At 41.3% G+C, this 18,031-nt stretch overlaps 1 protein-coding gene across 6 annotated transcripts in view; it reads left to right on the forward strand.

Annotated features, from left to right (window-relative positions):
• The window catches only part of KIF15 (kinesin family member 15), a 78,416-nt gene that overhangs the window by 18,439 nt on the left and 41,946 nt on the right, over nucleotides 1-18,031 (forward strand). For 4 of the 6 annotated variants that reach the window (XM_054245544.2, XM_002807575.7, XM_054245545.2 and 1 more), the window contains exons 6-13: nucleotides 3,011-3,108; nucleotides 4,270-4,449; nucleotides 9,189-9,398; nucleotides 13,074-13,199; nucleotides 13,358-13,480; nucleotides 15,909-16,032; nucleotides 16,947-17,023; nucleotides 17,267-17,476. In XM_054245544.2, coding sequence (XP_054101519.1) covers nucleotides 3,011-3,108; nucleotides 4,270-4,449; nucleotides 9,189-9,398; nucleotides 13,074-13,199; nucleotides 13,358-13,480; nucleotides 15,909-16,032; nucleotides 16,947-17,023; nucleotides 17,267-17,476 — 1,148 coding nt within the window. Of the gene's footprint in view, nucleotides 1-3,010; nucleotides 3,109-4,269; nucleotides 4,450-4,918; nucleotides 5,019-9,188; nucleotides 9,399-13,073; nucleotides 13,200-13,357; nucleotides 13,481-15,908; nucleotides 16,033-16,946; nucleotides 17,024-17,266; nucleotides 17,477-18,031 lie in introns of those variants that run through there. The other 2 variants (XM_078350620.1, XM_078350621.1) reach the window with 2 other exon arrangements.

Raw genomic sequence — 18,031 nt, forward strand, 5'->3', positions numbered from 1 at the left:
CTTGAGATGGAGCCTCCCTCTATCGCCCAGGCTGGAGCATAATGGCGCGATCTTGGCTCACTGCAAATTCTGCCTCCCGGTTCAAGTGATTCTCTAGCCTCAGCTTCACAAAGTAACTGGTATTACAGGCACATGCCACCACGCCTGGCTAGTTTTTATGTTTTTAGTAGAGATGGGGTTTCACCATGTTGCCCAGGCTGGTCTCGAACTCCCAACCTCAAGTGATCTGCCTGCCTCGGCCTCCCAAAGTGCTGAGATTACAGGCATGAGCCACTGCACCTGGGTTCTTTTTCTTCTTTAATGGCTTCTGAATTGTGAGTTGTAGTAAGAAAGGTCTTCCTCTCTCTCTAAGGTTATTAACAACAACAAATAATTGAATACCTGTAGTAACAGTATGCCCAGCACTCTTCAAGACACTGTTGGTCTACTTGAATACAAGGCAGTGTCCTGGCTCTTGTGGAGCTTCTGATTCTCAGGCAGGGGGATATACAATTAAAAGCAAGTACACTTCTAGAAATTATTCCAGAGGTAATAAATGCTATGAACAAAAAGAAGGCAATGTAAAGGGACGGAAAAAAGTAGAGGGGTGCTATTTTATGTGGTGGGTCACGAAAGACCTCTCAGGAGGTGAACTTTGGAGGTACTAAGTAAAATGAGAGTGAACCATGAGACTGTCCAAGAGAATAATCTTACAGGCAGAGGAACAGCACTGGCATAGGCCCTGAGGTGGGTGCACACTCCACAATGTTTGGGGAACAGCAGAAGACCCATTGAGGGTGGAGTTTTCCAGGAAAAGGGGCTGGTAGCAAGGGAAGTTGGAGCTATACCCTAGGGCCAGGTCATATAGGCCCTGGTGAAGATTTTGTTTTAAATATGTTATAACATTATTGGAAGAGTTCTTTTTTAAAATAAATAGGAAGTGCACGATCGGATACATAATTAAAAGGATTCCTCAGGTAGCTAAATGAAATAAAAACTATTGGGGTTAGACCAGGATTAGGAGCTATTGCAGTGGGCTAGGCAACAGATGATGAAGGTAATTAAAAATTTGTTGAATCTTTGTCTTAGTCTGTTTGTGTTGCTATAAAGGAATACTTGAGGCTGGGTAATTTATGAAGAAAAGAGTTTCACTTGGCTCACAGTTCTGCAGGTCATACAAGAAGCATGGCACCAGCATCTACTCGGCTTCTGGTGAGAGCCTCATGCTGCTTCCACTCATGGCAGAAGACAAAGGGGAACAGGCATGCAGGGATTATATGGTGAGAGAGGAAAGCGAGAGAGAGAGCGAGAGAGAGAGAATACTTCTGCCATGAGTGAAAGCAGCATGGCAGAAGATAAAGGGGAAGAGGCATGCAGGGATTATATAGTGAGAGAGGAAAGAGAGAGAGAGAGAGAGGGGCGGACAGACAGACAGACAGACATGGGGAGGTGCTATGCTCTCCAATAACTAGTTCTCTTGGGAAATAAGAGAATTCACTGCCACAAGAATGGCACCAAGCCTTTCATGAGAGGTCATACCCACCACACTCCATGACCCAACTTGTCCCAGCAGGCTCCTCCTCCAACAGTGGGGATCAAATTTCAACTTGAGAATTGGCGTCAAACATACCATAGCAAATTGATCTTTGTATAATAAATCCTTCAACAGGAAAATGATGTAAAAGTATCTGCATGTTCCTTAGAATCTTGCTATTTATATATCCACTCATATCTCTTTCTTTTCCCAGTGTAACTAAATGGAGGCTCTGCATTTTTCTGTCTGCATAGAAATGTTATATGCTTACAGTACTTTTTATACCAGCTTGGCTTTTATTGCACAATTTTTTATTTTTATTTTATAGACAAGGTTTCACCATGTTGGCCAGGGTGGTCTCAAACTCCTGACCTCAGGTGATCCACCCGCCTTGATGTCCCAAAGTGCTGGGATTGCAGGCGTGAGCCACCATGCCCAGCCTTATTGCACAATTAAAAAAAAAATCAACTAACTAATCCTTATTTTTATAATGTATTTAAAGCACTAACACTGCGCTAAGTGCTTTACCTTTACACTCTCAGTTAATTCTTTCCAGTAACCCGATGCAGTATTTATTACTATCATTATCCCCATTTTATAATTAAGAACTCTGCAGCTTAAGAGGGATTTAGTAATTAGCCTATGGTCACACTATAGGGCCAATGTCTGGAGCACAGGTCAGTCTATAAGACCAAATGTGCTGCAATAAATAATGTACAATTATACAAGGTAACCAAGAACGTGAGCAAGCCCAGGCACAGCTGCCGCTGCCGGCGTCTGACCAAACACACCAAGTTCGTGCGGGAGGTGTGTGGCTTTGCCCCGTACGAGCGGCACGCCATGGAATTGCTGAAGGTCTCCAAGGACAAACGGGCCCTCAAGTTCATCAAGAAAAGGGTGGGAACACACATCCAGGCCAAGAGGAAGCAGGAGGAGCTGAGCAATTTCCTGGCCTCCATGAGAAAAGCTGCTGCCAAAAGACTGAGCTCCCTCCCCTGCTGTCTCCCTGTAATGAACAGCTGCACCCAAGCCCTGGCTCTGCTGCTGTCCTCGGGTAGGGGAGGTCCTGGTGCCCAAGCCCTGGCCCACCCACCCTTCCTGGGTCAGCAGGCAAGGAGGCACCATACTGGAAATGACTTTAATGATTAAATAGTTCCTATGCCAAAAAAAAAGTACAATTATTTATTTCTGCAGATTTTGGTACCTGGCAGCTGGAAAAATTTCAAGCTTAATACCTAGATGGATTTTGTTTGTTTGTTTGTTTATTAACAACAGCTATTTTAAAAAATTGATTAGTGGCTATTGTGGGCCTTTTCTTCAGTCGCAATGACATGCAGATTCTATTATGCTATCTCCCACAGACTTAAATTTAACTTGTTTGGAGCACAAGTAGGACACTGATTATACAGTATATCATCTTATTTCTGAATAAATTGCCATTTTGAAAGACCATTGGAATAGAATAAAAATCCAATGTTTATTTTTTTCATTTTTTAGGACCATCTGAATCTGATCATTTTTCTCATAACCTGAGAGGAGTAATTCCACGAAGTTTTGAGTATTTGTTTTCCTTAATTGATCGTGAAAAAGAAAAGGTAAAAATTAATGTAAAAATAAAGTGGTTCGATGAAATGTCTAATTTTGAGTAGGTAGCTACTGATAATTAGCTCATGAGAGATGGAGGAGCATGGATGGTACTCTACAATGTGGATAGACTAGTGTGGTATAAAAAAACCTTTCAATTCTGAGGATAATATTAAGAATTCTGAGTTGTTTTATCTCAGTTGAGTTTTTAATTTATAAAACAGGCATTATCCTTTATCCCAAATTGTTGGTTTATAAGAAAGGAAAATAGTGCTTCTGAGGCTCTCAAAAAAATATTTTGCAAGAGAGAAACTGTAAAGAAAATCTCTACTGAGGAAGACATACATTAATATACTAAGCCTAATCGTCTACCTGTGCCTAATAGGTGACTGCAAGTCTTCCTAAATCCTCATGACATCCAGCAGTGATGGGCTCATCCTCACCACCTTTGTAGCACCTGCTTCTGCTTTCCCATGATCTCTTTGCTCCACATGTGGTGTGGCTCCATTACCCTGGGGATGTGGTCTGTCTTCTTGCATTCGCTCCCAGGTTGGGTCTTCTCACAATTGTGCTGCTTTAGCTTGGTGAATTCTGGGCTTAGAACCATTAGTGTTTTATGTTCCATTACTTGTGTACCAAGGAAACTGATATATAACATTGGCTTACCACTTAGTCCTTTGCAGAAATCCCCTATCTCTAACACTGAAGTTAGACACGTAAATTGTGTGGCAGTGAAGTAATTTAGTACCCAGGCATTTCTGTGGTTAAAAATTCTATAAAGTCTTTTATAATAAATTATTTTCAATCGTTTGAAGAACATAACACTTGTTTCAAATAAAACTTTATGAGGACATTCAATATATAAGACAGACAAAAATGGAATTTCCCAACTGGTCTGCTCAGTTCTCCTCTCCCTGTATTAATTCCCAGGCACCTGTGGAAGCCTCTAGGGTACCTGGAACCACAGTTTGATGCAGCTCTAAAATATAGTGATGTGTTAAAACTAGTTACCTACTTTTTTTTTTTTTTTTGCTTTTAGGCATCTTATATTGTGTTAAAGGATAACAGTATAGAAATTTACATCTTGAGAAGCAAGTGCAAAATTAATGCTCATGAAAACTAGGTGTGAACACATGAAAATAACGTAACTAAACAAGGCTTCTTTTTTACAGGCTGGAGTTGGGAAGAGTTTCCTTTGTAAGTGTTCCTTTATTGAAATCTACAATGAGCAGATATATGACCTACTGGACTCTGCATCGGCTGGACTGTACTTAAGGGAGCATATCAAGAAGGGAGTCTTTGTTGTTGGTGCGGTGGAGCAGGTGGTAACCTCAGCTGCTGAAGCCTATCAGGTACCCTGCCACAAGTACTTGTTTGGTGCTTACACAACAAACCTGCTGTGAAAGCACCCCAATCTCAAAAAAGTAAGAACTGAGGTGCCAAAAATATGGTATTAAGGCATGATACCGAATCTTCATGAGAAGTAAAGATATAATATGGCAGTATTTTATGCTATTCCAAGAGTCTTTCAAAATGGAACCTCAGAAGGGCTATTTAAACAGAAATAAGACAATACATTTTAATCAGTTTCCTACTTGTCCATATGTCTTTAGTGATTCCTCCTGGGAGTTGCCTGTTTGAGGGGCTTCTGGGAACTCTGGCCTTTAAACCATATGACTATTCTTTTCTACCTTGCTTGCTTGTTAGGTGTCAAAAGCTAACTTAAGCAATCAGCTCAGGACAAGCAACCCCTTGACAGGAATTTATAAAATATTCTATATAAGTTTTAATGGAATCTGATCTGGTGTCTCACTGTTTCGCCAGGCTGGAGTGCAGTGGTGCGATTTTGGCTCACCTCGACCTCTGCCTCCTGGTTCCAGCAGTTCTCCTGCCTCAGCCTCCAGAGTAACTGAGACCACAGGTGTGTGCCAACACGCCCAGCTAATTTTTGTATTTTTATTTAGGATGGGGTTTCACCATGTTGGCCAGGGTGGTCTCGATCTCTTAAACCCATGATCCACCCGCCTCGGCTTCCCAGAGTGCTGGGATTACAGGCATGAGCTACCATGCCCAGCTCCTTCTGATTCTTAATGTTTTAGATATTTATTGTAAACCACATAGCTATACTCTGCTCTTTTTTTAGCCACTCATGACAGTATCTTACCTAATTTATTTACATTACTTTATAATTGTTGATATTGTTAGATTGGGTTCTACCATCTTTCTTGGCGTGTTTTGGCTATTTTATATATTGCTTCTTCCTCTTTTCTTGCCTTTTTGTTTTTGATCCAGTGCGCAGCATGACTTGTTGAAAAAAACTTACTTTTTCCCATCCCATTGCCTTTGTACCTTTGGTGAATTGACTGTACACATATGGGTTTATATCTAACTGTATTCTGATCTGTTGATCTATATGTTTCTTTTCATCAATATGAAAAAGTCTTGATTATTATGTAATTTGTTGCTAAGTAGTGTCTTTAGATAAGATAGGGTAAGTCCTCCAACCTTGTTGTTTTTAATAATTATTTTGATTATTCATTGTTCCTTTGCATTTTCATTTCTATAGAACCAGTTTTTCAATTTCTACAAAAAAAGCTGCTGGGATTTTTTTTTTTTGAGACAGAGTCTTGCTCTGTCACCCGGGCCTGAGTGTAGTGGCATGATCTTGGCTCACTGCAACCTCCACCTCCTGGGTTCAAGCCACTCTTCTGCCTCAGGCTCTTCAGTAGCTGGGATTACAGGTACACACTACCACATCCAACTAAGTTTTGTATTTTAGAGACAGGGTTTCACCATAGTGGCCAGGCTGGTCTCGAACTCCTGACCTCATGATCAACCCACCTGGGCCTCCCAACGTGCTGGGATTATATTATACCCGAGCGAGTTTAAACAGAAGCGCCACACACTGAGTTTGTTGAGAGTCCACGGTTATGCTGGAGTCCGAGAGTCAGCTAGATCTCAAACCTCTGGGCCAAGAACAAAGGGCAGTCAACATTTTTATACCAGTTTTAGGATCAGGGGGCGGTAAACAGGTTATTCCAGAAGCAGAAGGAGCAGGTTAGGGGAGAAGGGGGGGCCTAACAAAAAGTTCTACTTAAAATTGTTTCTTTACTCAGGATGTAGGGTAGCAGTGTGGGGTAACAGTTACTCAGTTGCAGATATAGGATGTACAGGGCCAGTGGGCCCTGTATCTCAGAAAATTGGTTACAAAGATGCCAGGTGTTTCACCGCAAGCTTTCGCTTTCGGAACAGAATGCCCTGCATAGCTCAGGGTGGGCAAAATGGAGTTAGCAGGGTTGTTTAAAATGTATTGATTATAGCCAAGCTAGGGTATTTCAATTACAGACATGAGCCACTGTGCCCAGCCTGGCTGCTGGGATTTTTTAGTGGGATTGTATTGAATCTATCAATTATTTTTAGTATAATTAACATCTTAACAATATATGAACATTCACCAAGTATTTTGGTATTTGATTTTTGTAGCGTATACAAGCAAACATGCTTGTATTTGCTTTTTCTCCTTACATTGCACAAGTGACAGCATACTATGCTACTTTTATACCTTGCTGTTTTGTTTTGTTTTGTTTTGTAGACCAAGTCTCACTCTGTTGTCCAGGCTGAAGTGCAGTGGTATGATCTTGGCTCACTGGAACTTCTGCCTCCCAGGTTCAAGATATTATCCTATCTTAGCCTCCCAAGTAGCTAGGATTACAGGCCTCTGCCACCATGCCCGGCTAAATTTTGTATTTTTTAGTAGAGATGGAGTTTCACCATTTTGGCCAGGCTGGTCTTGAACTCCTAACCTCAGGTAATCCACCTGCCTCGGCCTCCCAAAGTGCTGGGATTATAGGTGTGAGCCACAGTGCCTGGCCATTTTTTTTAAGAGAATAGTGTTTTGGAATTTGTCTCAGGTTGGAGGAACTCTCTCTCTCTCTCTCTCTCTCTCTCGGTTTTTGTAGCTAGATTAATAAATCATGAATGTGTCATGATTAATATTTCATATACAGTATTTAATGTTATAAAAAGAAAGCATAAAACACTATCAACAAAATATAAAAGATACAAATAGCTGGGTGTGGTGGCTCACTTCTGTAATCCCAGCCTCTTTGGGAGGCCAAGATGGATCACAAGGTCAGGGGTTCAAGACCAGCCTGGCCAAGATGGTGAAACCTTATCTCTACTAAAAATACAAAAATTAGCTGGGCGTGGTGGCAGATGTCTGTAATGCCAGCTACTCAGGAGGCTAAGGCAAAGAATTGCTTGAACCGGGGAGGCAGAGGTTGCAGTGAGCCAAGATCACACCACTGCACTCCAGTCTGGGTGACAGAGTCAGACTCCATCTCACAAAAAAAAGACAAAAGATACAAATAATTTTAGTTTTATACTGTGGATGATTAATAGGGTTATAATAGCTAGGATTTATTGAGCGAAGATTCCAGGCACTGTGCTAACTTCTTTTGTATATATTATTTTGCTTAATTTTTAATATACTGTTTGCAACAAAGATACTGATTTACCCATTTTACCCTGTATATACTATGACCCTTCTACCCAAAATGTGGTCCTCAGAACATCAGCATCACCTGAGAGCTTGTTAGAAATGCAAAATCTCAGGCCCTCACACTGAATCACCTCACACTGAATCTGAATCTGAATTTTAACAACATCCATAGGTGATTCATATGCACTTAAAACTTGTATGTTCTATTCTATGGGATAGGTACCCATATTCCCATTTTACAAATATGAAGGCTAAGCCTTGAAAAGGTTCAACTGGCCCCAGACCACACCTAGTAAGTAGTGGAGTCACAGTTTCAATTTAAATGCATCTGATTCCAGAGCCTGCATTATGAACCTTCATGTATCCTCGTTGCCATAGGGAGTAGAAGGGAAAAAATACTTTGTAGACCAAAAGAGCCAACGAAACTTTGGGCTTAAAGATAAGTTACAGATTTTTCCTGTCCAACATTCTCATTTTCTAGGTAAAGAAAGGGGTTCAGAGAGGTTTTGTGATTTACATCAGATTAAAACAAATAAAGGGTGGCAAAATCAGTTCTAGATCCTTTGCCCTCTGATTTCCTGTTTGTTCTCTTTCTATAAGGTGGAAAGGGAACACAAAGGAAAGGAAAATAACTTCAGTTTATTTCTTAATGGACCAGTAATCTTTCTTGCCACCTTTACAAATTTCCTACTGATTTTGTTGGCAGTTGTGTACCATTTGGAACTTGGGATAATGTAATTTCTCTTAAAAAGTTAGATAACAGGCCGGGTGCGGTGGCTCAAGCCTGTAATCCTAGCACTTTGGGAGGCCAAGGCGGGTGGGTCACAAGGTCAAGAGATCGAGACCATCCTGGTCAACGTGGTGAAACCCCGTCTCTACTAAAAATACAAAAAATTAGCTGGGCATAGTGGCACATGCCTGTAATCCCGGCTACTCAGGAGGCTGAGGTAGGAGAATTGCCTGAACCAAGGAGGCGGAGGTTGCGGTGAGCCGAGATTGCACCATTGCACTCTAGTCTGGGAAACAAGAGTGAAACTCCATCTCAAAAATAAAATAAAATAAATATCCATAGATAACAGTGGAAAGCAATAGATGTCCCTCACCCCTGTACTAAAGAGAAAATATGCTTTGTGTAAATATTTCTTTTTCCCTATGAAAGTAGATAATTAGCTCTATGTTAGTATTTTTCATAATGAAAATGCGTGATTCTCAAGTGCTTATTTTACATTTTAAGTGTTCCTACCCTTGTTCCTTTTTTTTCTTTCTTTTTTGAGATAGAATCTTGCTCTGTTGCTCTGGCTGGAGTGCAGTGGCACAGTCATGACTCACTGCAGCCTTGAATTCCTGGGCTCAAGTGATCGTTCTGCCTCAGCCTCCTGAGTAGCCAGGACTGGATTCCTACCACTGTGCTTAGTGAAGTTTTTTTTTTTTTTTCTTTTTTATAGAAGTGAGGTCTCTCTATGTTGGTCAGGCTGGTCTTGAATTCTATCCGCAAGTGATCCTCCAGCCTTCCCAAAATGCTAGGGTTACAGGCATGAGCCACTGTACCCAGTCCTCTCATTGCTTTTCATATGTCTTCCTTTTGCATAGGTGTTGTCTGGAGGATGGAGGAACAGACGTGTGGCATCAACATCAATGAACAGAGAATCCTCTAGGTCTCATGCCGTCTTTACAATTACAGTAGAGTCAATGGAGAAAACCAATGACATTGTGAATATACGGACTTCCCTTCTCAACCTGGTGGATTTAGCAGGATCGGAAAGGCAAAAAGATACCCATGCAGAAGGGATGAGATTAAAGGTAAGAATGAAATTGTGTTCTTCAACTTATGTGTGAGTTTTTACCAGCTGTCAATACAGTCCTGATGCATAACAATGTCTTAGTCAACTGCATTTATGATGGGGAGGGTCCCTTAAGAGTATAATAGATAAACCACATAGCCTATGTGCATTGTAAGATATACTATCTCGATTTGCGTAAGTATACTCTATGATGCCCACAAAATGACAGAATTTCCTAATGGCGCATTTCTTAGAATGTATCCCTGTTGGCTGGGCGCGGTAGCTCACGCCTGTAATCCCAGCCCTTTGGGAGGCTAAGGCGGGCAGATCACAAAGTCAGGAGATTGAGACCATCCTGGCCAACATGGTGAAACCCCATCTCTACTAAAAAAAATACAAAAATTAGCTGGGTGTGGTTGCACACGCCTGTAGTCCCAGCTACTTGGGAGGCTGATGCAGGAGGATCGCTTGAACCCAGGAGGTGGAGATTGCAGTGAGCCAAGATTGCGCCACTACACTCCAGCCTGGTGACAGAGCGAGACTCTGTCTCAAAAGAAAAAAAACACTATCCCTATTGTTAACTGATGCATGACCATACCAAGCTAGGTATTTTGAGGGTGACAAAGAAATAATAAATTGCTCCTATGAGAAAGTAACAGTAGTGGGACAGTAAACATAAATGGGATAGGGCACTCTGTCAGTATCCAAAAATGTTTTAATTCATGACAGAGGGGATACAGGTATAAGAGACTGCAGGGGTCAGAGGAAGAAGGGTGCAACGTGGACTTCTTGTGGAACATGTGGAAAAGAAGTAGTTCTTGAGTTGTAAAGGATTTGGGTAAGGAGAGAGAAACAGGAATTGCATGCCTGGCAGGGGGGCATCTCAAGGGTGATTGTGGATGCAGAATGCATGTGGCATTTGGCATTTCAGCATGCCTCAATGGATGGGTTGGTTAGAGAGGCAAGCAGGCCCAGATTATCAAGGACCAGGAGTGCCAGGCCAAGTTTGTATTCAACTCTGCGCACATTGGGAAACACTTAACATTTCTGAGCAACTAAGTATTTCATGAAGAAAGCCTGCTTTGTAGAAACTTAGTCATCTGACCCACTGCTGTTAAGATTTTAGAAGGGAGAGCCCACAGAAAAAGATGACCAGTTTAGTATTTCAGGTGTGAAGGGTTAAGTACCTAGTCCTAGGCTAAGATATTAACAGTGGGACCAGAGGTTCTATGTAATATGTATTGTCAATATATGTAAATGTATTGTTATATGAATTGTCAATAAAATATGTCTAGATTCGATAGTTTAGAATATACACGGACAAGGGGAGAGGAATTGGAAATTATGAGGGAAGAGATCTACTTTTTTCATTAAAAGCGAGGATTTGGCTGGGCATGGTGGCTCACACCTGTAATCCCAGCACTTTGGGAGGCTGAGGCGAGCAGATCGCGAGGTCAGGAGTTCAAGACCAGCCTGACCAACGTGGTGAAACCCTGTCTGTACTAAAAATACAAAAAATTAGCCTGGCATGGTGGTGCACACCAGTAATCCCAGCTACTTGGGAGTCTAAGGCAGGATAATTGCTTGAACCTGTGGGGAGGCAGAGGTTGCAGTGAGCCGAGATCACACCCCTGCATTCCAGCCTGGGGGACAGAGCAAGTCTCTGTCTCAAAATAAAAAAAAAAGGATTTGAGCTACCTGACCTACCTCCGAGTCAGTTTCAGACAATCTAAAACTCATATTTCTTTCTTTTTTCTTTTTCGAGACAATCTCACTCTGTCACCCAGCTGGAGTGCAGTGGCGTGATCTCAGCTCACTGCAGTCTCTGCCTCCCAGCTTCAAGCAGTTCTCCTGTCTCAACTCAGCATCATACCTGGCTAATTTTTGTATTTTTAATAGAGATGGGGTTTCACCATGTTGGCCAGGCTGGTCTTAAATTCCTGACTTAGGTGATCCACCCACTTTGGCCTCCCAAAGTGCTGGGATTACAGGCATGAGCCACTGTGCCCAGTTTAAAGCTCATATTTCTATTGAGATATGAGGCATAATCAAAATAGCATATAGACTGAGCATGGTGGTTCATGCCTATAATCCCACTTGGGATGCTGAGGTGAAAGGATCCCTTGACCCTAGGAGGTCGAGATTGCAGTGAGCTGTGATTGTGCCACTGTGCTCCAACCTGGGTAACAGAATGAGACTCTGTGTCCAAAAAAAAAAAAAAAAGCATATGTTTATAATAGGATATATATCAAGTCTGTTCTAAAATGCTTTAAATATATTAATTCATTTAACCTTCCTAACAACTCTGGGAAGTAAGTGCTATTATTCCTTCTATTTTACAGTTAAAGAAACCAAAGTCACACAACTAGTAAGGTTAGAGCTGAGATTCAAACCGAGGTGCTACAGTACTCTCAGCCATGCCACCAACCACCTTTCTGATTTACTGAATGATAACAACAGTGACTCTGAATTCAGCACATCTTGCATTTTTGACTTTTTCTCTTTTTTGTATGCTCCTACCACTGCAGACCCAGTTTTTAAAATATACTACCCACAGTGAAAATCCAATGTAACATATTTAGCTTACTTTTTCCCCCCACCAAACTTCTGTTTTAAAAGAGTTTTTATTATCCTTTACAGAATTAAACTGAATATTCTCAAATAAGTTCATCAGTGGCTTTGGGGGCTGTATGGGTGAGTTATTAGGCATTATACCCTTAAATATTTTAGCATAAAAGGATTGAAAAAAGTACCTATGAATGCACTACTCTAAGTTTTCTTTCCCTATTTTTTTCTGGTCTTTATCTCTACCTATAGGTAGATTTTAAACTCTTATAAGTGTAAAATGACATTAATTTCTTTTCTTTGCATTATTTTTCTGTTTGTCTTTTTGCTGCTGCTGTTTTTGAGACAGAGTCTCGCTCTGTGGCCCATTCTGGAGTGCAGTGGCGTGATCTTGGCTCACTGCAACCTCCGCCTTCTGGGTTCAAGCAATTCTGCCTCAGCCTCCCAAGTAGTTAGGACCACAGGTGTGCATCACCGCACCTGGCTAAGTTTTTGTATTTTTGGTAGAGACAAGGTTTCACCATGTAGCCAAAATGGTCTCTATTTCCTGACCTTGTGATCCACCCGCCTTGGCCTCCCAAAGTGTTGGGATTATAGGTGTGAGCCACCGCACCTTGTTGTTTTTGAGACAGGGTCTCACCCTGTCACCCAAGTTGGAGTGCAATGGCACAATCTCAGCTCACTGCAACCTCCACCTCCCAAGCTCAAGTGATCCTCCCACTTCAACCTCCCAAGTAGCTGGGACTACAGGTGTGTGCCACCATGCCCGGCAGGTTTTTTGTATTTCTTTGTAGAAAGGGGGTTTCACCATGTTGCCCAGGCTGGTATCCAACTCCTGAGCTCCAGCATTCTGCCTGCCTTAGCCTCCCAAAGTGCTGGGATTACAAGCGTGAGCCATAGTGCCCGGCCTGTTTGTCTTCTAATACTAAAATTATAGTACACATCAAATAGGAAGAGGTTAGGGGATAAGTCAGCCCTTCTTTTGTTTGTTGAATAGTTGTTCTTTATTAACATTGTCCCTGACTTGCCTTTTCATCCAAAATTATCTTCTGCTAGATATATTTTCATTCAAAATACCCAAGAGTAACCAATATACCTAAATTTTTGTTCTTTTCCATTAACACCTTAGGAAGCAGGTAACATAAATCGATCACTGAGCTGCCTGGGCCAAGTGATTACCGCACTTGTCGACTTAAGTAATGGAAAACAGAGACATGTTTGCTACAGAGACTCCAAACTTACCTTCTTACTAAGGGTAAAGTAGATCCTTGGATTCCTGGGCTCCTTTTGGTTATGCTAAGGTTGCTAGTGGGACAATCTATCAGCCTTGGTTGCAAGAGTGTACATTTTCTTTGCTTAAAAAGATCTTGTGATTTCTCACCTGAAAATGTGACCATTCCTATCATTAAATAGGATTCCCTTGGAGGTAATGCCAAAACAGCCATAATTGCAAATGTTCATCCTGGATCCAGGTGTTTTGGGGAAACCCTATCAACACTTAACTTTGCTCAAAGAGCAAAGCTGATTAAAAACAAGGTAAAATACTTTATTAAATGAGAAAAATGCTTAAGTTTTCAGTATGCTTTTTTTTGTGATTGCCCTATTATTAACATTAACTTGTATTTATTTCTCTGTAAAAGCTTCTCTCACTGTATGCAAGATTTCTATTTTATCTTTTCTACCCTTCTATATCACACATGTATTAAGAGATCTAGGTTAGGTCTATGGTTGTTATTGTTTGACTAGTTTTTCTCTTTTTTCTTGAGACGCAGTCTTGCTGTGTGTCACTCAGGCTGGAGTGCAGTGGCACAAACACAGCACACTCTAGCCTCAACTTCCTGGGTTCAAGAGATCCTCCTGCCTCAGCCTCCTGTATAGCTGGAACCATAGGCATGTAGCACCATGCCAGGCTAATTTTTAAAATTTTTTTGTACGGGCAGGGTCTCACTTTGTTGCCCAAGCTGGTCTCAAACTCCTGGTTTCAAGCAGTCCTCCTGCCTCCTCCTTTCAAAGTGCGGGGATTACGGGGTGAGCCACTGTACCCAGCCAACAATTTTTTCTTAAGGGAAAGCAAATTAAGTGTGTGAGTCTTTCCTCCTGCCAACAACCAATCAATCAGTTCTGCAGCAGACATCAGCGTTGTGTCCTCTGATTCAGTTCCATTCTGACACTATATACCTGGAGATAGGGAAAGGTCTCACTGGTTAAATGCTCAGTTCCACAAGACTGACCCTGACTTCTGATGCCAATTGCAAGCCCCAGCTTGTCCTATCTGTGCTTTCAGACCAACTGTCTGTAAATCAGGAGGTCCATGTTGCCCCTTTTCCTGGGCAAATCAGAAGACTATAGATCTAGTCATATGTTTTATTTCCTTGGACTATGGAGTGTTAGTAATATGAGAAGGAAAAAATGATTAGAGCTTCCTGACTCTGTCTCTTAAGATTTACTAGAAGTCTTTGGAGATTATAGAACTGCAGCAACAGTTAGAATTACGATATCACTAATGGGACAGTGATGTCAGAAGCACAGTAGTACCTTGTAATGAGGCTGGCCATAAGAATCAGAAACAACTGGAAATGGCTGCTTAACACATAAAACAACAAAACCGAGAGCTTTCTACTAGTCACTGTCAATGGTAAGCCCTGCTGCGGCCTGTCATTGGGAAGTGCTAGAGGATCTGGGACTTGTTTAAGGATGTGCTATTTAAATGTCTCCCAGTGAGCAAATTGGGCCTACAGCAAGAATACAGAAGACCTTGGGGCTGTTACAGGATGTTTTTTCCTTGCTGGAGTACTGTGTATTTCACAGCTGAGTCCTCTGACCTGGTTGGTACTCAGCTTTTGGCACTTGTTATCACCCTTTAGGTTTTGTTGACCTTTTTAAAACTTTATTTTTTTAGGCCAGGTGTGGTGGCTCAGGCCTGTAATCCCAGCACTTTGCGGGGCCGAGGCGGGTGGATCACCTGAGGTCGGGAGTTTGAGACCAGCCTGATCAACATGGAGAAACCCCGTCTCTACTAAAAATACAAAAAATTAGCTGGGCATGGTGGCGCATGCCTGTAATCCCAGCTACCCGGGAGGCTGAGGCAGGAGAATCGCTTGAATCCGGGAGGCAGAGGTTGTAGTGAGCCGAGATCACACCATTGCACTCCAGCCTGGGCAACAAGAGCGAAACTCTTGTCTCAAAAAAGAAAAAAATGTATTTTTTTAATTAATAAACTTTATAGCAGTTTTAGGTTCACTGCAAAATTGAACAGAACTTACAGAGAGATCCCATATATTCCCTGTCACCACACATGTGTGACCTCCCTCACTCCTGACATCCCCATAGTGGCACATTTTGTTTGGGAGCCCTTTAGCCTTTTAGGAGTTGTCTTAAAGAAGACATTTCTTTTAGAAAATGAAGGTATCATTTAGTGTGGTTAAAAAAAAAAAATGGAAGTGTCAAACCAACCCCTTCTTCCAAGAGGGTTATTAAAAAATAAAGGTTGGATTCCTCTGGGGAAGGTTGCTTCTGCCGAGCTCAAGCAAGCCCTGCATGTCACCACAGGCTTAGAGGCTTGGCTCCTTCCCCATAGGGAGCTAGGAAAGAGTGGAAATGATACTCATTAGGTGTTTGCTCTTCTCCATTGGGAGGGTGGGGAAAGGCTGTTGTTCTCAGGGAAGGAAGTGTTAGGTGAACACACCCGGATCCAAAGTGTGACCCAGCCTAACAGCTCAGGGCTGGTCAGCTGCAGGGAAGAGAGCTTGCCTGAGGCTGTCTCTGGTTCCAGATCTGAAGGCACAAGAAAAGGAATCTTCCTCCCCATTCGAACATACTGTAATTCCTGTGGCCTTTTGACTATTAGGTGGTCATGAAGTTTTGTTTGATGTTAATCACTACAAATCATACCAAGCAAATGTAAACACAGAACTCTACTACTCAAAAAGCATTATTTAATGCTTCTTAAAAAATTCTTGAACAGGCAGTAGTAAATGAAGACACCCAAGGAAATGTGAGCCAGCTCCAAGCTGAAGTAAAGAGGCTCAAAGAACAACTGGCTGAGCTTGCTTCAGGACGGACACCACCAGAAAGCTTCCTGACCAGAGGTACGATGAGTATGCTGGCCTTTATCTTGGGGAAGACTGTGTACAAATAATAGTTTAAGAGCCCTTGGTGATAGACACACACAGTAAGGCAGCACAGCTTTTTCCACGAGTATCTCTTTCTGCTTATTTCTCCTATGTAGGAACATAGTGCTTTGTTTGTAATCAGATACAGATACCATAGGCAGTGAGTTCTGTGAGATATGGTAGAAGGAGGAATTAAGATAATTTTTAATAATCCATAATAAGTACTAAAAAGAGATTCACTTAGATCTGCTTCTCCATAGCATATGTAATCTATATATGCTTACTATAAGACAAGAGAGAATTATTTTTCTTCAAAGAATAGCTAGTGGATAATTAAGTAACTGGAAATCCATAAAGCCAAGAGGGTGAATTATTAATAGATCTAAAGAGAAACTTATTTTTCTTTGAAGAACAACTAATATGTGGAATGATTAATTTGAAATCCATGATCTGGTGATGACAGTCTCTCTCTCTCTTTTTTTTTTTTTTTGAGATGGAGTCTCGCTGTGTTGCCCAGGCTGAAGTGTAGTGGCACAATCTTGGCTCATTGCTACTTCTGCCTCCTGGGCTTAAGTGGTTCTCCCGCCTCAGCCTCCTGAGTAGCTGGGACTACCAGCACACACCACCATGTCCAGCTAATTTTTATATTTTTAGTAGAGACAGGGTTTCACCATATTGGTCAGACTGGTCTCAAACTCCTGACCTCAAGTGATCCACCGGCCTCGGCCTCCTAAAGTGCTGGAATTACTGGCATGAGCCACCATGCCCGGCCACAGTCTCATTCTTTTAGATTAGTTGAGAGCAAGCAATTAACGGCTATCTGTTCTCTTGGTTTTGAAATGTGTTAAATATTTTTTTTCTTCTTCCCTTTCTTACTGGATCAATTACAGACAAAGAGAAGACTAACTATGTGGAATATTTCCGGGAAGCAATGCTATTCTTTATGAAATCTGAACAGGAAAAGAAGGTAGGAAATTGAATTAGTAATAAAGGAGATTCAGGATATTTGAGGTTTTCACTATGTGGTTTTAATTGCCTTACTAAGTGAAATAAATAATACCAAGTAAATAAAGAAAGTAATGGAAGGCCATGAGAAATCTAATTTTGTTTTTAAGATTAAATTTGAAGTTAGTATTTGTTGCTGGGCTTATAAAAATATAGGTAAGCTGAATTATTTTTCATGTTTAACCAAATTATGAATTTCTTTAAGTCTCTGATAGAAAAAGTTACCCAATTAGAAGACCTCACCCTCAAAAAGGAAAAATTTATTCAGTCTAATAAAATGATTGTGAAATTCCGAGAGGATCAAATAATACGCTTGGAAAAGCTTCACAAGGAATCCCGGGGAGCTTTTCTGCCTGAGGAGCAGGATCGTTTGCTCTCAGAATTAAGGGAAGAGATTCAAACTCTGCGAGAACAAGTGAGTATAGGGCATCTATAATATTTCTAAAAATAAAAGAAGTTCCAATGTAAATTTGTCACCAAGTCCTTGTTCTTTAATGCAATAGAAATTGTTGTAAATGAATTCTACTGACAGTGTGATTGCATAAATCCTTTACCTGCCTTTTCAAAATAGTTTTAAAGGGAAGAGTAGGGAAAAAGGAAGAATTTGTGGTGACGTCACTAGGTAGTATGCAACTCCAGCAGGCCATGCAGAATTTCACCCCATGGGCGGTTGTGGTTATCTGAGTCAGTTGCCTCTTTAGAGTTGTGCCTTTTAAATTTTTTGTCGTTTTTCCTTTTCCCTAGGAATGACGGATAGGTCATGCAGGTACATTGTGGAAAAAAACAAAATCTCTTCTCAGCTTATTTATCTCTCCAGAGTTTTAATGAACATTCAAACTAATATGGGTGGATGGATATTTTTACTTTTGTTTCTCCTATACATTTTTCTGTGCTTTGCTTTTTTCAGTTAATCTTGGTCAACAAGATTCATTTGGTCCTTGTTATTTTCGGTGTGTTGATTTAACTAGTC

Source organism: Callithrix jacchus, chromosome 15, assembly GCF_049354715.1.
Source record: "Callithrix jacchus isolate 240 chromosome 15, calJac240_pri, whole genome shotgun sequence".
In the NCBI taxonomy this organism is placed as follows: Eukaryota; Metazoa; Chordata; class Mammalia; order Primates; family Cebidae; genus Callithrix; species Callithrix jacchus.